This window comes from Saimiri boliviensis, chromosome 13, assembly GCF_048565385.1.
Source record: "Saimiri boliviensis isolate mSaiBol1 chromosome 13, mSaiBol1.pri, whole genome shotgun sequence".
NCBI classification, from domain to species: Eukaryota; Metazoa; Chordata; class Mammalia; order Primates; family Cebidae; genus Saimiri; species Saimiri boliviensis.
This window is the reverse complement of record NC_133461.1, coordinates 98841466-98867310: the sequence shown is the minus strand read 5'-3', so window position 1 is coordinate 98867310 and position 25845 is coordinate 98841466. Positions and strand designations below refer to the sequence as shown.

Below are 25845 nucleotides of genomic sequence, written 5' to 3'. Positions count from 1 at the left end.
TTTCGGGTTTTCAAACATTCCCTTTGTCCCCTGTAAAGCTGGTACACCTAAGGAGTTGATTCTCTTGTGTTTAATGGACACAGTGGCCTTTCACAGAGGAACACAGGAATGGCACCTCTGGGACAAATCCATGGTACATCAAACTCAAGATGCTTTTACCAACCATGGTCCAAAATGGTTGAACAGAGGAGGAACCCAGAGTCCCAACACCATCAGTCAGTTTCACTTGTATTAGTCATTCCATATTCACAACCACTTTTTGAGCTTGAAATCAGTATCCTCATGTTGCAAACAGGGAAAATAACTATAAAAGGTCTCAGCAACTTGCCCAAAGTCCCATCTCTAGAAAGTGGGCTTTCGAACCCAGGTCTCATGGCTCTGAATTCTACCATCTTCGGCTTAGTCATGACTCCTGCAGGTACAGAAGAAAGTCATAGCTGTCTTTCCTGACATTTAAAGTTAGACAAACTTGGGCCAGTTTCAGCAATTACTTAACGTTCTGCCATTCTTAGATTTGTATCATTTAGGAGATGTTCATCCTTTTTCCGTCTGTGTCTTCTTGCCCAAAATAGCCCCCGTTCAAGCTGTAAAAGGTATTCCCATGTAAATCCTGTTCGTTTTGCTTTGTTTTGTTTTGGTTTTTTCTGAAGAGCTACTTTGTGTGTTCCTTCTCAGCCTTGCCTATCACGAGCAATCTCTCCTCTTTATGCCTAACTCACACGCTATCTGTAGAATTCACTTGACACTTGGCACCCAGTGTCTCCATTTCATTCCTGCTGACCTGGTCTCTCTCAAACAGCACTCTGGGATCCTCCAGGCAAACACTGGATCTCATGCTTCTGGCTGTCTCCCTTCACATTGTGATTTAACAGTAAATGGGTTCTAGTTTCCGAAGTCCCCTCTGATGAGAGCCAGCTATGTCATCTTGGGCAAGTCATCCAACACCTCGGTCTCTTTATTCATGAAATGGAAACAATAGTTGTCCTGCTTCCCTCAGAGGATTATTACAGAGATGATAAAGCAAGTCAATGTCTACGTAAGTGCTTTGCAATCTAGAAATAGTATGCAATTACAGAGTTGTTAGCCAAAAGTATTGCTGAGTGATACTGGGAGGAGTAGGTCGCTGCAGTCTCTTGTCAAACAAAAGAGTTTAAGAATTATGATGGGGACCACTACCGCACTAGGCTTCCCAAGATCACAGCAGGTGCATGAACCAATGGATTGGATCTGATGTGACAGCTGATTTGGCAGTCAGCCTTCTAGGAAAGCAAGAAAAAATTACCAGGCAGTGACAGTCTTGTGAGCCAGCAGATCTGGACCCTTCAAAAACTCACCCCCTGACTGGTACCACTGGACCACTGGAGACCTAGAACACACCAAGAGCTACTGCCAACACTCAAATATGCACACTACTCTCAGCACTTACCTTAACAAAACATCACAGGTGCAAGCACAGATGCCTAGACACGGAGAGGGCACTTTGCCAAACCTTTTCTTGAAGCCCCAAATTGTCAAGGGGGAGAAGCTGCGAGAGTAGAATGGATTAAAGCACAATGAATAGTTCCGGAGGAAGCTGAGGCTGGGACGAGACTGAGAGGGAAGGAGGCTCCTAGCTCAGGATGAGGGGTAGGAAGGGAAAAATTAGATGCTTCAACTAGGAAATCTGGGCTTAACAATTCACTGGGGAAATGCTTGCTATGGAAAAGGAATCTCTTCCATGGTACAGCTCAAAATAGAAGCAAAGCCACCACCTGTAATAAATTGCCAGCAAAGAAAGACACCTGGGCTGTCAAGACCTAACACCACCAAGGCTAGCCTGCCACTCCAAGTCTAAAACCTATCTCCCTGTCCCCTAGTCTAATACCCACTATGGCCAGCAGGCCTCTTTATTCTCTCAATTCTTTCCAAAGCCCCTAGCTTTTGCTCACAACAGTCCATCTTTCCTAGAATGACCTCCCTTGGTGTATCCCACTCAAAGCCAGTATGACTGCACTTGACAACTGGGTAAGTCTCTCCTCCTGCACAAAGCCTACTCCATCCACCCCAGCATCTTGGAATGCCCCACTCCACTGAAATCACAGATTTGGTGCAAACATCTCTTGCAAAGCAAGCTTTTCTAGCAACACAAGTGAGCAAATGTGCATGTCTTTCTAGTTTGACTTCCCCAAAAATCATAGCCTGAGTCAAAGACTTGTGTGCAGGTTATTTGTAACATGATGCCAGAAAGCAGAAGATTATACAATGTGAGACATGGAAGAAGGAACCAACCAAAGATGCATTATTAACAGCCTATGCCTTGAGCCACTGGGCCTCAACTCCATTGGAATCCTCTGCGGAACCACACGGAACATGCCTGGGAAATGCCTGGGAATTGTCCTAACTGAAGACGGGCTGCTGGAGCCTGCGGCCATGGTCTTGTCTTTATTGTTAGGGTTGCTTTTGGAGGCTCTATCTTGCCCCTCTTCTTGTGCTTTCAGGTCACAACTCACACAATGGAGTGTGTCACCTCCTTGAGCTTCAGAGACGGCCCTGAGGCTGCAAATCCACAGGAATCAGTGTGATACACAACAAGTCACCCCAAGATCTGCTGCAGTGAGCATGAACATGCTTTCTCTTGGCAACTAGATTATAAACTCCTGGAGTGCAAAGATATAAAAGGAGAAAGAAAACCAGGCAGATGGTTTCAACTCTAGACCGACAGCATTTTGGCCAAAACCTTGAGATAGTCTGCTCTTGGTTGTTTTCAATTGATGGCATTTTATCAGCTCCTGTCCCCTACGTCCTCACTGAGAAACAAAACCACAGCATTATATAGCAAAACCGTAGCATCACATGGCAAAATGGCAGCATTATATGGCAAAATCATAGTATTGCACAGCAAAATCATAACATTATATGGCAAAATCATAGCATTATATGGCAAAACCGTAGCATCGCATGGCAAAATGGCAGCATTATATGGCAAAATCATAGTATTGCACAGCAAAATCATAACATTATATGGCAAAATCATATAAGGAAATAATACAGGAAAAGCTGTGCCTTCATTAATTGTAGCAGTAACTATGTCTATCACCATCTTTAATTCAGAAGAAAAGTGAGAGAAATCTCACCTTTTTCCATTAGATCCTTTGCTGGCCCCCATCTTGCCTGTCCTTCAAGAAGCAGGGTCAGACCCAAATAACCAGACTGACCCTGGGGGAGTCAAGTCATTTAACCTCTCTGAGCCTCAATGTCCCCAGCTGTAAAGCAGAGACAGTACTGGGCTGACACCACAGGGATAATGTGAACATCACATTCGCTAATATTTAAAAAGACTTTGTAAACTGTAAACGGACATTCAAATATCAGCTATTACGATCGCACGTTTGGGTCCCAGATACTTCGCCCTACAGCAATCTCTGCTGTGCCAGCTGGACAGGATCTTGCTTCCTTCTCTGAAAAATCCAGCTCAAGTTTTACACGACCTAAGGGTACCTGTCCCAGGCTACACAGGTTATTATTTACATAGGCTCTTTGTGTGTCTTTCAGTGTCCCCTATTGACCACAGAACCTTGTGGTTCACTTTTTTTTTTTTCAGCTGAATTTTAGGCTCACAGTTTCTTTTAAAATCCCTAAGGATAGTTCTCAGCTTCCCCTGGAGAAAGTACTGGCACCTCAGCATAACCTCAGGGCCCTTCCCAGGTAAAGACCTGGCTACCCCAGGGCAGGCTGAACCACCCTCCTCCTCACACCGCTCCTGTGCCTCCGACACCCTCTCTTTCCAAGCTGCAACACCTCCTCCTTGACTTTCTCCAGCCAACTCAAACTGACCATTTTTGAGTTAGTTTCACCCCATTCTTCCATGAAACCCTTGTTAGGCCTCTTCACCCATACATTCCATAAGTTTTTGTTTGTTTGTTTTAAATTTTTGTTTCAGAGACAGGCTACCACCCTGTCATCCAGGCTGGAATGCAGTGGCACAATCTTAGCTTACTGTAGCCTCGACCTCCTGGGCTCACACAATCATCTCACCTCAGCCTCCTCAGTAGCTAAGACTACAGGCATGCATCACCGTGCCTGGCTAATGATTGCTTTTATTTTTGTAGAGAAAGGGTGTCACTGCATTGCCCAGGTTGGTCTCAAACTTCTGGCTTCAAGCCATCCTTCTGCCTCAGCCTCCCAAAACGCTGAGATTACAGATATAAGCCACTGTGCCTGGTCAATCTTTTTTTTGAGTACCTAGTATGTGCCAGTGCTGTGCAAGATGCCAGGAGCACCACGGTGAATCTATCACTCTCAATCCCTTTCCTCATAGATTTAGAGACCTTACTCATAATACTGGTCTGTGACTTAGACAGTGTGCCTGTGAGTTTTTCCTTTATGGCTATTTTATGCATGTACTTTGCGTCTACCCCACTTGAAAGCTAGATCTTTGAAGAGGGCTCCTTTGCACCTTCCTGCCCACAAGCAAAACAACATGCAGCATATGTTAAAAAAAAAAAAAAAAGTACAGGACCCCACTCTTAGCCTCTTAGCCGTAGGGCAAAGAAATACATGGAGAAAGCTATGATAAATTTGCAACACAATGATCAATTAAAAACATTTAAAATGGAGGAGAATGCCTTGACACACACATGACTTAACCAAATACAAGAAGGTTTAGTTCTAGGCCCCTAGACAAACACAAGTTAATGCAATTTCCTTTACAAATGCTGATACTGGGGGGAAAATCTGCTACAATAAGAGTCCAGAAGCTGAGACAGATGGGAGTTTCCAGCCTGAGCGGTCAGGGATGAGGGGTGTGGCTCCCGAATTAATGAAAATCAGATGCCACCTTGTGGCCAGAAATCAAAACTCAGGGATTTCGCTGGGGAAAAGAATTGCGTGCTGTGAGAATGGAATAGAAAACTGCATTCCAGGACCCGGCGCGGTGGCTCAAGCCTGTAATCCCAGCACTTTGGGAGGCCTAGGCGGGTGGATCACGAGGTCAAGAGATCAAGACCATCCTGGTCAACATGGTGAAACCCCGTCTCTACTAAAAATACAAAAAATTAGCTGGGCATGGTGGTGCGTGCCTGTAATCCCAGCTGCTCAGGAGGCTGAGGCAGGAGAATTGCCTGAACCCAGGAGGCGGAGGTTGCGGTGAGCCGAGATCGCGCCATTGCACTCCAGCCTGGGTAACAAGAGCGAAACTCCGTCTCAAATAAATAAAAAAAAAAAAGAAAGAAAGAAAGAAAGAAAACTGCATTCCACAAGGAACACGGCCTACCCCAGTGAGGACGCCGCATGCTCACACTTACCCTCAAAAGAGTTCTTTACTATAGTCTATGACCTCCTTATAGCCATAATCTTTAAGTGGAACAGGTACTACACTTTTTTAAAAGCCTCCAGAAGCCCCTGCTCTAATTGATAGGATTGGCTGTCACCTCAGCTATAATCCAGTGTTGATTTATCCCAACAAACTCTCAGGGAAATGTTGACCTCTGAAAGAGTAAAAATGACATCACGGGTATTTTCAGAGAAATTGGGTGAAACATAATTTTCTTTCAGGAGCAAATAAACTTTCAGTGACAAGGGAATGAATATTTTGCAAAAAGGAGGCTATATGAAATCATTTTTAACCAATATTTTATAGGTATAATTTTGACAGTAGTAGAAAGTTTAGGATTTCTCACAAACTAAGAGAATAGAATAGAAAAGGTCAAATAAACATAATCATGCCTTATTGCAGATAACTTTTTTTTTTTTTTTTTTTTTTTTTTTTGTTCTGAGACAGAGGCTGACTTTGTTGTCCAGGCTGGAGTGCAATGGCACAATCTCAGCCCAATGCAACCTCCACCTCCCGGGTTCAAGTGATTCTCCTGCCTCAGCCTTCTCAGTACATGGGATTATAGGTGCGCACCACCACTGTCAGCTAATTTTTGTATTTTTACTAGAGATGGGGTTTCACCACATTGGTCAGACTGGTCTCGAACTCCTGACCCTATATTCCACCTGCCTCAGCCTCCCAAAGTGCTGGGATTACAGGCATGAGCCACCACACCTGGCCAGATATCTAAATTTTTTTAAAACTACAAACTGATACTCTCATGAACATAGATGCAAAAATTCTCAACAAAAATAGTAACAAATCAAATCCAACAACATGAAAAGAATATCCACCATAAACAAATGGGATTTATCCCAGATGTGCAAGGCTGGCCCAACATTCACAAATTAGTTAATGTAATCCAGCACATTAAAGGCTAAAGAAGAAAAATCACATAATCATATCAATAGATACAGAAACAGCATTCAACAAAATTATACCCATTCATGATCAACATTCTCAATAAACTAATAGAGGAAAACTTCCTGAACTTGATAAAGAAAATCAATGACAACAACAAAAAAACCTACAGCTAACATCATATTTAATGCTTAGAAACTAGAAGCTTTCCAGATAAAATCAGGAACAAGGCAAGGCTGTCCCCTCCCACCGCTCCTTTTCAACATCGTGCTGGAAGTCCTAGTGAATGCAATAAGACAATCAAGACAAGAAAACTAAAAGCTAGACTGATTGGAAAGAAATAATTAAAATTCTCTCTGCTCACAGATGACATAATTGTTGATGTAGAAAATCTAAAAAAAAAAAAAAATCAATAAAAAACACCCTAGAATGAATAAGTTACTATAGCAAGGTTGCAGGACATACGGTTAATATACAAAAGTCAAGCATATTCCTGTATAGCAGCAATGAACAAATAAAATATAAAATTAAAAACACAAAACCATTACATTAGCACCTGTCAAAATGAAATACTTAGGTATAAACCAAACAAAACACATACAAAATCTAAATGAGAACTACAAAACTCTGATGAAAGGAATTTTAAAAGAACTATATAAAGGAAGATATATTTCATGTTCTTGGATGGGAATGTTTCATAATGTCAAGATGTTAGTTCTCCCCAGATTGATCTATAAATGTAATGCAATTCCAATAAAAATCTCAGCAATTTACTTTGTGGATGTCAACAAACTGATTCTAAAGTTTATGTGGAGAGAATAAAGATGCAGAATAGCCAACTCAATATTAAAATACTGAAGGAAAAGAACAAGGACTGACACGACCTGAATTCTAGTGTTACTAATAACCTACACTCAGTTGAGACAGTAAAAGCACTCTTTCACCAAGTGGCATTGGTGAAAGAATAAACAAATAGATCAATGCAACAGAATAGAGCCCAGAAGCAGATCTACATAAATACAGGCAGACCTCGTCTTACTGCACTTCACCTTACTGTGCTTTGCAGAGGGTGTTTTATCATTGAAGGTTTGCGGTAACCTTGCATGAAGCAAATCTATGGACTCCAACAATATGGGCTCCCTTTATGTCTCTATGTCACATTTTGGTAATTCTCACAATATTTCAAACTTTTTCATTATTATTATATCTGTAATGGTGAGCCGTGATCAGCGATCTTTGATATTACTATTGTAATTACCGAAGTACATCCATATAAGATGGCAAACTTGAGAAATGTTATGTGTGTTCTGGCTGCTTCAATGACTGGCCGTTCCCCCATCTCTCTCCCTCTCCCCAGGCCTCCCTATTCCCTGAGACATAACAATATTGAAATTAGACCAATTAATAACCCTACAAAGGCCTGTAAGTGTTGAAGTGAAGAGCTGTCGTCTCCCACAGTAAGTCAAAACGCAGAAATGATGTTTTAAGCTTAGTGAGAAAGGAAAGTGAAAAGCCAAGACAAGCCCAAAGTTAGGCCTAGGTCAAACAGCGAGCCAAGTTGTGAATGCAAAGGAAAAGTTCTTTAAAGAAACTAAAAGTGCTATTCAAGTGAGCATACAAATGATAAAAAAGAAACACAGCCTTATTGCTGATATAAAGTTTTAGTGGTCTGGATAGATCAAACCAGCAACAACATTCCCATAAACCAAAGCTTAATCCAGAGCAAGTATATAATTCTCTTCCATTCTATGAAGGCTTAAAATTGTGAGGAAGCTGCAGAAGAAAATTTTAAAACTAGCAGATGTTGGTTCCTGGGGTTTCGAGAAGAAGCCATCTTCATAACATATTTCATAACAAATTGCAAGATAAAGCAACCAGTGTTGATGTAGAAGCTTCAGAAAGTTATCCAGAAGATCTAAGATAACTGATGAAGGTGGCTACACTAAACAGCAGAGTTTCAAGGTAGATGAAACAGCTTTCTTTTGGGAGAAGATGCCATCTAGGACTTTCAAAGCTAGAGAGGAAAGTCAATGCCTGCCTTCAAAGCCTTCAAAAGACAGCCTGATTCTCTCGTTAGGAGCTAATGCACCTGGTGGCTTTAAGTTGAATTCAATGCTCCTTTTTCATTCCAAAAATTTTAGGGTCCTTAAGAATTATGCTAAATCTACTCTGCCTGTGCTCTATAAATGAGACAACAAAGCCTGGATGACAGCCCATCTGTTTATAGCATGGCTTACTGAAGGTTTTAAGCCTACTGTTAAGACGTACTGCTCAGGAAGAAAATATTTATTTCTATTTATTACTGCTCATTGAAAATGTACCTAGTCACCCAAAAGCTCTGATGAAGGTGTACAAGGAGATTAATATTTTATGCCTACTAATACAACCTCCATCCGCAGCCCATGGGTTAAAGAGTAATTTCCATTTTCAAGTCTTATCATTTAAGGAATACATTTCATAAGGCTACAACTGCCATAAACAGTAATTCCTTTGATTGATCTGGGCAAAGTAAAATGAAAGCCTTCTGGAAAGGATTCGCCATTCTAGATACCATTGAAAACATTCAGGATTCATGAGAAGAGTTTGAAACATTAACATGAATAGGAGTTTAGAAGAAGCTGATTTCATCCCTATGGATGACTTTCAGGGGTTAAGGACTTCAGCAGAAGTCACTGCAGATATAGTGGAAACACCAGAGAATTAGAATTAGAAGTGGAACCTAAAGATGCAACTGAATTGCTACAACCTCAAGATAAAACTTTACTGGATGAGAAGTTGCTTTTTATGGAGGACAAAATGAAGTGGTTTCTTGAGATGGAAACTACTCCTGTTAAAGATGCTGTGAACACTGTTAAAGTAAAAACAAAGAATTTAGATTTAGATATCTTATGTAAACTTAGATAATAAGGCAGTAGCAGGATGTGAGATAATTGATCCCAATTTTGAAAGAAGTTCTGCTTGTGGGTAAAATGCTATCAAACAGCATTACCTACTACAGACAAATCTTCCATGAAAGGAACAGTCAACTGATGCAGCAAACTCTATTGTTGTCTTATTTTTTAGAAATTGATACAGCTATCCCAATCTTCAGCAGCCATCACCCTGATCAGTCAACAGCCATTGATATGAAAGCACGACTTCCCACCTCCAAAAAGATTATGACTCCCTGAAGACTCAGGTGATATTATCACTAACATGTTTAGCATAAAGTATTTTTAACTAAGGGGTGTACTTTTTTTTTAAATATAATGCTATTATACACTTAATAGACTGCAGTAGAGTGTGGATATAACTTTTTTTTTTTGAGACAGAGTCTTGCTCTGTCACCAGGCACCAGGCTAGAGTGCAGTGGCTCAATCACAGCTCACTGCAATCTCCGCCTCCTGGGTCCAAGCAATTCTCCTGCCTCAGCCTCCCAAGTAGCCAGGACTACAGGCACGCGCCACTACACCCAGCTAATTTTTGTGTTTTTTAATAGAGACGGGGTTTCACTGTGTTGGCCAGGATGGTCTCAATCTCTTGACCTCATGATCCACCCACCTTGACCCCCAGAGTGCTGGGATTACAGGCGTGAGCCACCGTGTCTGGCCTGAATATAACTTTTATATATACTGGGAAACCAAAAAACTTGTGCGACTCACTTAATTGCAATATTAGCTTTACTGTGGTGGCCTGGAATCAAACCTGCCATGTCTTTGAGGTATGACTGTATAGGCAACTGCTCTCAGACAAAGAAGCAAAGGCAATACAATGGAAAAAAGTATTTTCAATAAATGGTGCTGGAACCACTGGACATTCACATGCAAAAAAAAAAAAAAAAAATCAAGCTAATCACAGACCTTAAACCCTTTATAAAAATCAAGTCAAAATGAATCATAGTCCTAAATTTAATACGAAAAACTACAAAATTCCTAGAAGATAACATAGAAGAAACTGTGTGACCTGGAGTTGGGCAATGCCTTTTTTTTTTTTTTTTTTTTTTTTTTTTTGAGACAGTCTTGCTCTGTCGCCAGGCTGGAGTGCAGTGCTGTGATCTCAGTTCACTGCGACCTCCATCTCCCGGGTTCCAGTAATTCTCCATGTGCCACCAAGCCCAGCTAATTTTTCTATTTTTAGTAGACATGAGGTTTCACCACGTTGGCTAGGATGGTCTCAGTCTCTTGACTTTATGATCCGCCTGCCTCAGCCTCCAAACGTGCTGGGATGACAGGCATGTACCACCGTGCCCAGCCAGCAATGCCTTCATAGATACAAACCAAAGGCATGATCCAAGAAAGAAATTATAAGTTGGACTTCATTAAAATAAAAATTTATATTCTGCAAGACACTGTTAAGACAATGAAAAGCCAAGCCGTACACTGGAAGAAAATAGTTCCAAAAACATATTTGATAAAGGACTACTCTCTAAAATATACATAAAAACTTTGAAACTCAACAAGAAAACAACACAATTAAGCAAACACCTCACCATGAAGATGTGCACATGGCGATACACATATGAGCCGATGCTGTACAGCATGTGTCCTCAGGGAAATGCAAATAGAACAATGAGATCCCAGTACAAACCTGTGAGACGGCCACAATCCGGAACATCGATGACACCAAACGCTGGTGAGGATGTGGAACAACAGGAACTCCTATTCACTGTGATGGGGAAACAAAATGACACAGTCACTTTGAAACACAGTTTTGGCAGTTTCTTTTTGTCGTTGGTGTTTGGAAGGCATAGGGGAGACAGAGTCTTGCTCTGTCACCCAGGCCAGAATGCAGTGGCTTGATCTGGGCTCACTGCAACCTCCACCTAGGGGGTTCAAGTGATCCTCATGCCTAAGTCTCCTGAGTAGCTGGGATTACAGGCATGCACCACCACAACCAGCTCAGTTTTTGTGTTTTCTGTAGAGACGGGGTTTTGCCATGTTGCCAGGCTGTTCTCAAACTCTTGGGCTCAGATAATTTTCCTACCTCAGTCTCCCAAAGTGCTAGGTGTGAGTCACCGTGCCCAGCCTGGCAGTTTCTTACAAAACTAAGCACACTCTTGCCTATGATCCAGCCATTGCACTCCTTAGTATTTCCCAAAGGAGATGAAAAATCTATGTTCGGCTGGGCGCAGTGGCTCATACCTGTAATCCTAGCACTTTGGGAGGCTGAGGTGGGTGGATCACCTGAGGTCAGGAGTTCAAGGCCAGCCTGGCCATCATGGTGAAACTCCATCTTTTAAAGAAAAGAAAAGAAAAAAAAAAAAAAAGAAAAATCTATGTTCACCCAAGGACCTGCATATGGATGTTTATAGCAGCCTTATTTGTAATTGCCAAAACTTGAAAGCAACCGAGATGTCTTTCAGTAGGTGAATGAATACCTGGGGTACATCCAGAACAGGGAACATTCAACACTAAAAATAAATAAGCTATCAAGCCATGAAAAGACATGGAGGAATTTAAATGCTACTAAGTTAAAGAAGCCAATCTGAAAAGGCTGCATACTGTATGATTCCAACTACCTGGCAGTCTGGAAAAGGCCAAACAACAGAAACAATAAAACATCGGTAGTTGCCAGGGGTTACGGGGAGGGAGGAAAGGATAGGCAGACTGCAGAGTATTTTCAGGACAGTGAAACTCTTCTGGATGATAGTACAGTGATGGATACGTGCCATTGTATTTTTATCCAAATACATAAAATATACACCACGAAGAATGAACCCTAATGTAAACCATGGACTTGGAGTGATGGCAATGTGTCAGTGTATGTTCATCAGTTGTAACAAATACACCAGTCCTGTGAGGGATGTTGCTGGTGAGTAATAATGCGTGTGTGGGAATGTCTTATGGAAAAAATCTAGTCTCTTCCTATCAATGTTGCTGTGAACTCAAAACTACCTGAACAAAATAAAGTCCATTTTTAAAAAAAAGTTTTAGACATACGGACCCTACAATAAGAAAACATTGTGGAAAACCCACAATGCGCCTTCCTATGGTAACAGACTGTGGGAAAATAAGGGCGTCCCATTCCATGAGTTGCTGGCAAACAAGACTGATTTTGTTTCAAGCCCTAGGCTGGAGGCTCGGACCTTACCAGAGACTAACAGTCCCCACTCAGAGTTCAGAAAGACATATAGGCAAATAAATTATTTACATGCAAGTGCACAGAAACGTAGCAATTAAAAACATATTAAAGAAAAGGGTGTGTGACATCCATCATTCTCCTGTGTCAAGTTCCTGGATTTTGGTCTTTTATTTGTAGAGTAGTTTAGCAAGTGGGAAGTGAAAAGAAGTAAAGCAAAATGATAATGAATGATTCTTTACGGTAGGTAAGTGAAAAGGCCTGTGAGATTTTCCTTCTAATTTCATCTATAAAGCATGTAATCATATTTTAATCACACACTTAGAGACTAGATAGAGCCTGTAGTCTGTGGACATTATTATAGGCTGGTGAAGCCAGAGGAGCTATTATTACACGTCATCTGGCCCAACCCTTTCATTTCCCCGTTGAGGAAACTGCAGACCAGAGAGCTTAAGTGATACACTCAAAGTCACCCATGATCGCTCAACCTGTTTAGTGACCTGCAAGACTAGCGTCTAGGCCTCTGGACATACCGACCCATCTGTTCTATGCTCAATGGTTAAAACGGACCAGAGCAAACAAATGACTTCATTCCATGAACAAATAAGAAAATTATCCTTGCACTGGAATCCACTCAAAGATAATTGTATGCTTTTCAAATGTGGCTTTGAGAAACTTGCTGATCTTAAAAAACGGAGACCTAGGTGGACATTCAAGATAGCATCAAGAAACAAAGACTTTTATGGAAGTCAAAATCAGCAAAAATCTCTTCAGAATAGGAAGCTGGATCAGATTAAGTGTGACAGTAAGAGTCACACTCATTGTTGAATGAGTGCTCTTGGCAACCCAAGCTCGTTGGAACACCAGGAGGCTTAGAGCTTCATGTTCCATTCTGTGCAAAGGAAGTTTTTCTACCATGATGAGTAATAGGTACAGGGTTTGGTTCATTCTTTCATCTAGAACATTCTTTTCTCTTGGCTGCTTTTCCCAGTCTGACTGCCTCTCAGTCCCATTTACCATGACCCCCTTCGTGTGTAGTTTATCCAGATTTTACTTATTCATGAGCTTGAGGGCAAATGTGAGAGAGAGTCACGCAGGACAATTTGCCCTCAGACCTTGCACCCTACCTAAAGATTTTGAAATGACCATGGAGGTGCATGGCTATGGATATAGACAAAACCCTGAATGGATCACTGGATGTGCTAGGGACCACGCAAAAACCCAAGGAAGTTCCTAGCACATAAGTATTCCCAGTTTCCAAGCTGGTGATGTTTTTGAAGTCTTAGACCAAAGCAGCTGAAGTCCTCAGGTTTTTCTATTGCGGTCAAGAACTCTCAGTGTTGAAAATGCTAATAGAAAGCAGCACCCACTAAAGTCTCATGAAGCCCAGAGTGATAGACAGAAGGTATTATAAATATCACCTATAACTATTTACATTAAAATTTGCACATTGTTATGGTTTGGGGCTAGGCAGGGTGGCTGACACCTGTAATCCCACCAGCACTCTGGAAGGCCTAGGTTGGTGGATCATTTGAGGTCAGAAGTTCGAGATCAGCCTGGCTAACATGGTGAAACCCCATCTTTACTAAAAATACAAAAATTAGCCAGGTATGTTGGTGCACGCCTGTAGTCCCAGCTACTTGGGAGGCTGAGGCAGGAGAATCACTTTAACCCAGCAGGCAGACGATGCAGTAAGCCGAGATCACACTACTGCACTCCTGCCTGGGCAACGGACTGAGACTCTATCTCAAAACAAACAAACAAAAAACATATGGTTGGGATCTGTGTTCCCACCCAAATATCATGTCAAATTGCAATCTTTAGTGTTGGAAGTGGGGCCCGGTGGTAGGTGATTGGATCATAGGAGGGGATTTCCCCTTTGGTGCTGTTCTCATGATAGTGAGTTATCACAAGATCTGGTTGTTTAAAAGTGTGTAGTGCCTCCCCCCCATTCTTTCTTCCTCCTGCTTAGACCACATAAGACAAGCCTGCTTCGCCTTCACCTTTCACCATGACTGTAGCTTTTCTGAGGCCTCCCCGGCTATGCTTCCTGTACACCCTGTGAAACTGTGAGCCAATTTAACCTCTTTTCTTTATAAGTTAGCAGTCTCAGGTATTTCTTTATAGCAGTGTGAGAACGGACTAATACACACATTATTCATTTCCAAACTTTACACAGACACAATCAGGGAAAGAGAGAGGATGTGCTGGTTTATTTTACCAGCTGGTTGAATTAGGCTCAACATAGAAATCTTGGGATATATATTTGTCACCTGTCAACACAAGCTAAAGGTGTCCATCAAGAGAACATTTTCACTGTTCAGCAAGCAGCAAGAACTCCTTCCATGAACTCACATACTTATGAGGACAAACACCCCTGGTCTATATTTCCTTTGTTCTTTTTAAACCCCGTTTTCCCTTAAAGGCAGCCACCCCGAGGGCCAGCATGACACTAATGAAGATGCCAGATGTCCACGATACCTCTTTCTGTAGCTCTGGGCTTCATGAGGTTACAGTCGGATGCCCTTTCAACACTGAGAGTCCTTGACGACAACAGAAATGCACCAGGACTCAAGGCGATACCCAAGCTTCAATTGCCTCGGATTGAAGACTAACACATTGCTGGTATGATTTTGATTTCTACCTTTTCTTGTCACAGAGGAGTTTCTGATGACAGAGGACAGGGGTTGGGCTGTCTGTCTCTGCTAAAATGGCCCTTGTGTCCTCTTGGCAGCAGTGCTGGGAGCTCACTGAGAGTCTCACTTACTAAGGAAAACAAAATAACCATAGGTAAACAAGAGCATAAGCAAAGAAGAGTGTCTTATGCTATGGCAACAGGAACTTGGAAGTCTGGAGTTGTGTTATATTCATGGCTTCACAAAAGAGAGCTCACATGTTCACCAAAGCAATGTTACCATTAGGAGGCAAGGCCAGAGAAATGGGGAAGCCCAGAAGTATCTTAAACTGGATAAATGTATTGGGAATACAGATTGTTTTCCACCTTCTGCATAAGAGTGACAGCCATTATTCATGGTATGTAACAAACTTCTGACGTCCTATTGAGTCTGAAACTCCAGTGGGACATCCAGGTGGAGAGCCCAGAAGGAAATACAATGTTGGTGGTCAGGATAAAGGTCGGAACTGGAACAAGGGACCTGGCAGATAGGCCGAGGGGTGTGATGGCCAAAGCCACAGGCACAGGAGAGTCCCTAGGGAGAAAAAGAATCCTGTGGAAGGCTTACACGTTTAGTGAAGAGAGAAATGGGAACCAGGAGAGGCTGGAGGGTTCAGAGTTATGAAGTAACCAAGAGGCGAGGCTTTTACAAAGGAGGGGTAGTCATCAGTTCTACAAGCTTAGGTATGAAATATAAGCAACTAAAGCCATTTTTTAAAAACTCTAGATTGGCCGAGGTGGATGGATCATGAAGTCCAGAGATCAAGACCATCTTGGTCAACATAGTGAAACCCCATCTCTACTAAAAATACAAAAATTAATATGGTATGTTGCTGGGGTCCCTTAACGAAATTTCTTTCCTCCAAAATACCAGAGGCCAGGTACGGTGGCTCATGCTTATAATCCCAGCACTTTGGGAGGCTGAGGCAGGAAGATCACGAGGTCAAGAGATTAAAACCATCCTGGTCAACATGATAAAACCGCCTCTCTACTAAAAATTCAAACATTAGCTGAGTGTGGTGGTGCGCACCTGTAGTCCCAGCTACTCAGGAGGCTGAAGCAGGAGAATTGCTTGAACTCGGGAGGTAGAGGTTGCAGTGAGCCGAGATCGTGCCAACAGAGCAAGACTCTGTCTAAAAAAATAAATAAAATAAAAAATACCAGCACAGAAGGGATGGTCTATAAATCATTTAACTTCTTGATAGATATCTAGTTTGTTTGCCAGCTTTTCACTTTCGTGAACAAGCCTGGGATGTGCAGTTTTGAGTGTTTGTCTAATTAATGCCTTTAGGTAGCCTCTGGAATATTATGCTAGATACAGTAGGAAAGGTGCTGGGTGCGGGGGGTCAGCGGAGGGGAGGTGTAGAAGCAGCAGAACTTGGTGAAAGTGACATTTAAAAGGGAATTTAAAAAGGCAAGAGAGTAAGGCTAGGAAAAAACCAGAACAAAGAAAAGAGCAAGGAGAGACTAGGGCCTGTTTGTTTGTTTTTATGAGCTGGATCTTGGCTAGCTCACTGCAACTTCTGCCTCCCGGGTTCAAGTGATTCTCCTGCCTCACCCTCCCAAGTAGCTGGGATTACAGGCGCGTGCCACCATGCCCAGCAAATTTTTGCATTTTTAGTAGACACAGGGTTTCACTATGTTGACCAGGATGGTCTCGATCTCTGGACCTCATGATCTGTCCACCTCGGCCAGTCCATGGTTTTCTAAAAATGGCTTTAGTTGCTTATATTTCACACCTAAGCTTGCAGAACTGATGACTACCCCTCCTTTATAAAAGCCTCACCTCTTGTCACTTCATAACTCTGACCACTCCAGCCTCTCCGGGTTCCCATTTCTCTCTTCACTATACATGTAAGCCTTCCACAACATTCTTCTCCCTAGGGACTCTCCTGTGCCTGTGGCGTTGGCCATCACACCCCTCGGCCTATCTGCCAGGTCCTTTGTTCCAGTTCCGGCCTTTCTCCTGACCACCAACATTGCATTTCCTTCTGGGCTCTCCACCGGGATGTCCCACTGGAGTTTCAGACTCAATAGGACGTCAGAAGTTTGTTACATACAATGAATAATGGCTGTCACTCTTAACACAGAATGTGGGAAACAGTAGGCGGGAAGGCTATGGAGAAAACAGGAGTGAATAAAGCACAGTTTCTGCCCTCGCTAGGCACATAATTCTGGGCAGGAGACAGCAAAAATGCAAAGTGAGGTCAGCCACTGCAGGTTGGAGGCCTGTCAAAGAGGCTGTAGATACAGGTATTGATCGACTTATGACCATTCAACTTTATGACCACAGTAGCTAGCCACGACTGTTCCGCGTCTGGCAGCGCAAAGGTTGCCCAGCTGGGCGTACAACAGTGCGGACCAGCTTCTGGCAGCACTACCATCTGTGCGTGCACCATTTCAACTGTACATATAGCCTACTCAACTTATGACCAAATCGTGTTACGACCGTCCCGTGGTCCTGACCACAGTCGTAAGTCGAGCACTGCCTGTACTGACAAAGAGAGAGATCGCATAGATAGGCAAATTAGGAGGAGCTCTGCAATGTGGTGGTAAATGACATCTTCAAGGCAGCCTGAAAGATAGGACTTGAATGGGCAGAGAGGAGTCGCGGGAGAGGGAGGAAGACATTCCAATGGGAACTAAGTTCTGGAAAGAGCACAGCACTGCCCTGTTAAGGAAATTAAGACCTTAGGGTGTTACGCATCCAACCTGCTGACCTGTTTCTCTCTAGTAATTCCTTATACATGAGGATAAACTGGGAACTCCCCATATGCAGGAAAGCCGATTAAATTCAATAAGCAACGAGGAGCCCTTAAAGGTCTTGAGCAACTGAGTAACACGGTAAGCCTCTGGCAGCAAGTGGGGGACAGTCTCTTGAGAATGAGGGACAAGTTGGGATCCAAGAGATCTCCAGCAGGCCACTGGACATTTAAATCTGGAGTTCAGAAGAACTGGGGTGCTACAGCCCCACATCTGAGAATCATCTTCCCAGAGGAGGGCCGATGAGCACCAAGATGGTGTGGAGAGACAGGATCCCCAGCAGCAGAACCTTTCTAAGCAGCCATACTCAGGTGGCCTGGAAAGGAGCTGAAGCTGGTGAGGGGCCAGAGAAGGCATCACAGAGGTGGGAGGCCAAGAGGAAGCAGGGAAATGGAAGCCAAGCAGGGGAGCTAAAGAGAGAGCCCTCAAGTGTTGTGCATGCTCAAGCAAGAGGACTAAGAAGGGACCCATGGACTTAGAGATTATGCGTCTATGCCCAAGGAGGAGAAGGACTAAAGACAGACTCATGGAACTGGAGATCTGGCATCTACATCAAGAATGAGCAGAACCAAGGAGAGACTCATGGACTTGAGATGAGTTTTCCATGCCCAAAGAGGAGAGGACTAAGGAGAGACCCATGGACTTAGAGATGAGGGATTTTTTCTGCTGCCATGTATTAGTCCTCTCCACCAGGTCCTCCTGCTCCTCTCAGACAGCCCAGTCTGTTCTCAGCATGCCCTAGAGTCCTGCATGCCCAGGCCTCTGCTGACTTCACCTCTTACACTCTCATCAGTCCGTTCCCACTCATTCTGTACCTTTCTCTTAGTCATGCCTCTTCCGGACAATTTCACTGTGACACAAAACTGACCATCTCCTGGCCTCCTCCAGATTTCTTCTTCACTCAGTCCTGTGCACTTCAGCCAGATGACTTTCCCTAGAGCCAAGCTCCAATCATGGTGCCCCCTGCTCAAAGACTCTTGGTGACTTCCCATTACCTACTCCTTAAAGGTCAAACAAACTTCTTACAATGGCAGTCAAAGCTCTTACCGCAGCTTACTTACCATGAGGGTGTCTCCTACAAAGCCCTTACGGATGCAAACCAAGCTCTTTTCTCCCAGATTGCACTGATCTCTCTTAGGCCACTCCCTGCATTCGGACTTAGACCAGATGTAATGCTTTGTTCTCTTGCGAGCAATAATAACCCTTTCCACATCTGCCCAGTGGCTATGTCTCTCCCTTGTACGAGACTAGCTTATTACTTCCTCTCAGGGATGTTTATCACATTAAGCCCCCTCCTTGGGAAGAAGCAGAGGTCTATCCTGGAAGAGATATCTGGTAACTAGAACACATGCAACTCAGTAAGGAGACCTTGGCCCCAGAGGAAAGGATATACCTTCGCTTCATGGCCTTTTTAGGGCTGGAATTTGAATGTGGTTGTGCTAGAGAGGGCTCCTGAGTGACAGAAAGATGGTTTCTTCCATGAAGGGGCAGGTGGCAAACTAAGGGAGGCACCACAGAAGGGCCCCCACCCCAGGTTGAAACTGGGTTCTACTTTTCGTATCTTCCTCTCAGCGAATCTTCACTGAACACCTAGCACATACCAAGCACTGTGCTATGTGCTGGCAGTGGTGTGCTGGTAAACTATCTCTTGGAAAAGCAAAGGCCCTGATTAGTAGTGCCTGACAATTTCTGTGGTGTAAATATCCCCACTGTTGCCGATTTCAAGCTACCAACATGGTAATACGGAATGTGAAGCTGGAAGGAATGTGCACTGTACACCCTAGAGAGATGGTTCAGGGCCAGCCCCACCCAGCACACCACTGGCTGGGGATAAAGCAGTAAATAAGACCAAGGCCACTGTCTCATGGAGCTTGTTCTAAGGGGCAGAAAGCTTCCATAGCTGACTTGGCTACCATCTTGGTGGGTCAAGATCTGATTGTCTTAAGGAGATTGCATCTCCCTCGTACTCTTGTACTAGGCTGTAAGACCTTGGAGGACAGGGACCACATCTTCTACTTCACTCTGTCCCCAGCACCTGCATGGAGCTCTGCTCATGGGAGACACAACCAATTTGCTGGCTGACTGATTCTGTGGTGGAGGCAGAGGGGGGATATCTGTGGAATGAATCTCCCATCTACCAGAAGCAGACCATCTGTGCCACCCACCCCAGAAGAGGAGAAGCAACCACAAGCTGGAGTAGTGCAGCATCGGCCTTAGGTAAATTACAAAACAGGGAGTTTCTCACAGTGCTCCCCACCTGCTAAACATCACTCCTCCCCACCTCTGGGTACCCCTGCGTTGACCGGTTCTCAGGCCTGACCTCAATTCTGACCCTGCACCCCTGCAGGCCAAGGGCTTCAGTGGTCATAATGAAGGTGGAAACTCAGACTTTCAAAATCGTAGGAAGAGTCAGAGTCATCCCTGGCTTCTCTAAGGGGCCCAAACCTTCCCTCCTCCCACATCCAAAACAGGTTACATTCTCTAGCTTAATCTAAGGTGTACGACAGAGAAAATGCGCATGAGCACAGCAGGTTACAAAGAACCACCTGCAGCCTGCCACAGCCAGGCTCCCACAGGGAGAAAGGAAAGTGCCACCCTCCCCAGCGTGGTGAGCGCAGCCAATGGGAAAGCTCCCACTCCTCCCGAGCGGGACAACACAAACACCACAATGGATCTGCTTGCCCTGGGAAAGGAGGTTGCAGGAGCAGCTCCTATCAAAGCTGCGGACCCTGGTCCCGAGTGCTCAGGAGGAAGAGGAATAGGCCCCGTGAAAGACGTAGCCTCTTGCCATCCACCCCTCTCTCATTTCAGGATTCCCACCACAGAGCCCACAACACTTCAAAGATCAATACTTTATTTTCTCTAGCTCCAGTGTTGCAACTGTAGCAGCATATCAGAAACATCCCACACAAACACACAATTCTCCCCTTCTTCAAAGAGCTAGCAACAATTGAGAGGCAGAAACAATAGTCACCACAGGCATTTGAGGAATTTAACAAATAACACTTGCTCACCCTTAAAACATACATTGTGCGTCTTGCAAGTAGGAAGCAGCAGTACATTTGCAGTTCAAAGATACAATCATCCTTAAATAAAGTTAAATAAAACCTTATTGGCATAACAACTGGTTGGAGATGCAGCTTTTGGGGGGCTTTGGAGGATGGTGCTTGGAATAAGACATGAGCATTTTAAAAGAAAAGAGCAATCAATGAAAAAACAAACTACACATAGAATGTAACCCAGTAAACAGATTCAATACAAAGTTAAGGAAACATAGTCATGGGTGGAAGATATCACCCATTTGGAAAAAATCAGTTTATTGTTCGAAAACAAAGCTTTCAGCTACAAGCGGTTGAACCTCAAATCATGGTTTGGGCATTAGAGCTACTCACACACACAGCACATAAAAGCACGAGTGCTGGACTCAGGGGGCACTGACTGGCTGCAGATGTCACTCCAAGACACCAAGGACCAAGTACATGTTGTGATTATATTGAGTTGGTCCGGGAGTCGGGCGGATAGCAAGGTGGGGCGACCTCTTCCTATTTAGCACTTTGCTATGTCAAGTCACAGTAAAAAACCTGATTGCAGTCTGCATGGGGCTACAATACCAAGTTTGGAGATAAAGGCCAGAGGGGAAACTTAATTTCTACAAAATTAACAAACACCTGTATCTGCTTAGTGCTTGACAACAATCAAGGCTTTCTTCAACGTCCTGATGACCAGGTGGGGCCTGCAGGCTGACCATGTGACTCCCCCAGCTGGCCCATCCCTGCAATCTGGGCCCACAGAGCTCCAAGATCCGGTTTCACCTTTCCTTCTTTTCTTGTTTGGAGACATCAGTCTCGCTCTGTCGTCCAGGCTGGAGTGCAGTGGCACGATCTCAGCTCACTGCAACCTCCACCTCCTGGGTTCAAGCAATTCTGCCTCAGTCTCCCAAGTAACTGGGATTACAGACACCCACCACTACGACCAGCTAATTTTTGTATTTTTACTAGAGATGGGGTTTCACCATGTTGGCCAGGCTGGTCTCAAACTGCTGGCCTCAAGTGATCCGCCTGCCTTGGCCTCCCAAAGTGCTGGGATTACAGGAGGGAGCCCCTGCACCGGGCCTTCACCTTCCCTTCTTGCATCCCCCTAACCAAAGGAGTTTTCCTAGAGAAATGAACAGTTTCTTTTCTAAACACCAGTGAAAGCAAAATCCAGTAGGGACTGTCTTGCTGCAGTGTGGCCCATCTCAGGTGGACTAAAAGGGGTGGAAGGATAATTTTTTACAAATTTTCCTTAAATTCTGCCTTGGAATTTAGAATTTGATTCCCCCCCCCCCTCCATTTGCAGAATTTTACACCATTTAACACAAACCCAAGGCAGGTTGAGAACACAGATGTAAACAATCTCAGCAGCAGCGTGGGCACTACAGCTTTCTACATCATCAGGTAGGGCTGAGGCTGCAACTGGCTTTGGAGTGTGAGGGGGCAGAGCAGGGAGGTGTTAACCCTCAGATGGTACAAGGCAGCAGCCAAGCCCCATAGCCCAGCCACAAGGGGCACAAGCGGGAGGTGCCCAGTGTGGCCCTTTCGCATCCCTGATCTGAAAAAAGAAGTCAACTGACTGATGATAGAATTCCTCATCGCTATCAGAGCAAAAACTACTCCGCTAGGCACCGTGTGCATGTTCCCGAGGTCTCACCAGGCCTGCACCTCCTCGGTGAGATGCCACAACACTGAGTGTGGTGGGTGGCGGCAGGTCAGGACCTGGCTCGCCGAAATGCAAACACGCCTGAGCTTCCCGCTCACTTTTAAAGATAAGCTCTGGTGAGAGCCCCAAATCGGAGCCGGTGCCGCTCGCCCCATCGGTATTCCCTTGCACGACGGCCCCAGAGCACCAAACGGCATCGCTAGGGAAAACGGGCTTGCATTTTCTCTGAGCGACCGTCTTACCCCGGACACACTATTTCAGAGGGCAAGGCTGCGAGGCCTGTGTTCCCGGGTGACGCAGGGCGAACGGGGCTGCAGAATGGCTTCTGGAGAGGGGTCTTCGGACTCGGGCAACACGGTCCAGGTCAGACCTGAGCCGCAGGGCCCTCGCAGATAGGCCTGGCTCCTGCCGCATGCGGTGAGAAGCTGTGATGTGGAAGTTAACGGTTTGGGACTGGACGGGGGACAGTCTGCAGACGTGCTTCCCTAGACCGCACAGGGAAACGGGGGATGAGGAAATTCCGTCAAAACACACACAGATCACATTACCTGAAGTGCCTGAGTTAAAAGCTGATGCAGAAATAAGTCCTAGGCTGAAGGTAGGATTCATTCCAAACACCTGCCCCGCAGGTAGCCAAGTGCTACCTATGAAGGGCTTCTAAGTGCTGACCGGGGAGGCGGGATTCACCTCACTCACAAGGGGAGGAAGCAGTCTCAACAGGTTTACGCCCAGCCGCCCTGATTCTGCTGGGCTCCACCGACCGCCAGCGGGCGAGATCCTGCCCACCGCACGTGTGCGTGTGTGTACACAGCAGGAGCAAACGGGCCAGGGCCAGGTCTCTGGTCCTGGCATTTGGGGGAAAGACAAAGGAAAAAAGGCACATGAAGTGGCTGATTGAATTTAAAAGGGAAAAAAAAAAAAAAAGGTAGCTGCAAGTGACATATCATTATTTAAATTTTTTTAAACGTACCTTTTTTTCCCCCATGAAAAGAGAAATTCAAAATATAAACTTAATTTTTATTATTTTACATTCAAGTGAAACTTCCATCTGGAGGGGCTAAAAACACAGCTGCAGGCCACATTCAGTGATTTACTACTTTGGTGCCTTTTTCGTTCACCTGATGGAAGAATTCAACCCTCTCATTTAAAAAAAAAAACAAACAAACAAAAAAACGAAAAACAAAACAAAAAAAAAACAGCTGGAGAGTCCCAGCCATAATACTAGGTGTAGACACGCACAAGCACACACACAAATTCAAAAACTTCTACATAGAAAAATAAAGGATAAACATTATCCATCTATTTTGTACTGTGTAATGGAACTTTTATATACATAAAAAAAATGTTTTGTTTACTGTTTTCAGTCACTGCAAATTTTCTTCCCTCCTGTGAGATCTGAGGATCCACAGAGGAGGCTGCCACAGTGAAGCAGAAAAGCTACATTCTGCCCAGGGAGGAAGAGAAAAAGCAATTTCTCGCTCCCCTTCCAAAGTCTTTCTCATCCACCACCGCCTTGGATGTCCCTGCAGACCGCCTTCCCGTGAGCGGCTGGCCCGTCCCCTCCTCCCTCTAAGGCATCGAGGAGCAGAGGACCCATAGGGAGCACCCTGCAAAAAAAGGATGTAGGTGCGAGGAGAAGGCAAGGGGCTGGATGCAGGCAGAGAATGGCTTTAAGAAGAAAAGATTCTATGATCCCTTCCCATAGCCTGTTCCTTTAGTATGGAGCTCGATTTTCCAGCTGGCGCTTGGTGAGAAAGTATTTGAAGAACTCATAGACAGACCAAGAAATGGCGGTGGAGGGCATCTGGTAGATGACACGCGCCTGGATGCCTTTGAAGTAGCCGGCCAGGCCATTGAGCTGATATACCGTCCGGAAGGCATTGGCCATGCCTGACAGCCGGCCGCTGATGTTGGCCAGGGAGAGGGCCACGTTCTCCTGAGTGTTGAGAAGGGTCTTACAGACGTCCAGGGGGGTCGTGGCGGCCGCGGCGAGGGCCCCGGCCAGCCCGCCTGAGATGATGTGGGACTGCGGGTTGTAGGTCCGGTGGGGGTTGACCTGCTCCTGCAGGAACTCGTAGGTGATGAAGTGGATGGACTGGAAGGGGATGTTCATGGTCAGCTGCGTGGTGTAGCTCCGGTAGAAGGCCCCCAACCCCTCGGTCCTCCACACCGTCCGGATGCAGCTGAGGGCTGACCGGTGCTGCGAGTTGTACATCTGCAAACGCTGCTTCACCACTGTGGTTGGAGCCGCAGGGCAGGCCAGATGGAGAGCCAGTGGGCAGTGGGTCAGACGTGGCCCCACCCCAGGTCAGAATGAAGCCAAGCCATAAAGAGAAACAAGCCAGTTAGACACGCCGGAGACACACGAGAGCCAACACACACAGCCCCAGCCTGAGCCGCTGCAGACGGCCAGCTCCTGGCAGTCCTGGATTAAAATCCATTTTTATCTCCAGGACCCACTGCCAAGAAGGTGGCTACATCCTGAAGTTTCTCCTGCCCAAATCTTGCTGAAGGCAGCCCCCAAACCAGGCAGCCACTTCAGACTAGAATCACGGATCTCTTTCCCAGATCCTGGCTGCCCCTGGTGGGAACCCTCAGCACCCACCACAAAGCTGAATCCTGTCCCCTGTACCCTCTGCCCTCATCCGTCCCCAGCACATCTACTGGAAGCATGTCCCCTCGAGTATTCACAGGGGTTTGTGCCTCTAACAGTAATTCTCGCTTCTGTGACACAGTGTGTTTGGAACAGACACTGGAATCATGTCTGCCCAAGTTCAAAGACTTTCTAACTGGGGTTCACAGGACAACAGGCGAATGAGACTAACTGTGGTACCTTAGGCTTAGGGTTTTAATGGCTTCATGTATTGCCAAATAAATACACACATGGGCTTTTCTTTACTTTTAAAGAAATAAGGACTGTAAATCAATAGCTATGACAAGGTGAAAGAGAAAGCTTGAGTCTCACTTTTTTCTCCTTTAAAAAAGATAAACAAAACCCTTCCTTGGTTACACAAAGTTCACTGACCAGGTCCCTGAATGAACTTCCATAAAAACAAGCCCAAGATATATAATATGTGAGTGAATATTTATTTGGGACATTTTTAGGTTTTTCATTGAACTACTTCCTAGAAGGGCTTCCTCCTCCTCACCTCTGCCTACCTAAAAACACCTCTCCTGCCTTCAAAACACTCTGTCTTGAATGCGTTCATTACAGGACAAGCCATGAAGGCAGGTCAATTTACTTAAGAACATCACATCTCTTGAGAAAGATAATGTGTACAAAACAAAACAGAACACAAGCTCTCTTTCTCAGCTCTCTACTTTGTAAATAAAAAGGGGGAAAGGGTGTGTCCCTCCAGCATGCCTGGCGTAGCACACGATAAAGAAATCCACGGGAATGGAGAAGGTGCCTTTCTTCACCTGCCCATCGGGTCACGCTTAG

The 25845-nt window shown here is 44.8% G+C and overlaps 1 protein-coding gene and 1 pseudogene across 4 annotated transcripts in view; one reads left to right on the top strand and one right to left on the bottom strand.

Annotated features, from left to right (window-relative positions):
* The window catches only part of LOC101046142 (uncharacterized), a 61129-nt pseudogene extending 46246 nt beyond the window's left edge, over nucleotides 1-14883 (top strand).
* Nucleotides 14884-23408: 8525 nt separating this feature from the next.
* SLC25A37 (solute carrier family 25 member 37) overlaps nucleotides 23409-25845 on the bottom strand; it is a 108288-nt gene continuing 105851 nt past the window's right edge. For all 4 annotated transcript variants that reach the window (XM_074384067.1, XM_074384066.1, XM_003937175.2 and 1 more), the window contains one exon: nucleotides 23409-24638. In XM_074384067.1, coding sequence (XP_074240168.1) covers nucleotides 24118-24638 — 521 coding nt within the window. In that variant the 3' untranslated portion in view covers nucleotides 23409-24117. The remainder of the gene's footprint in view (nucleotides 24639-25845) is intronic.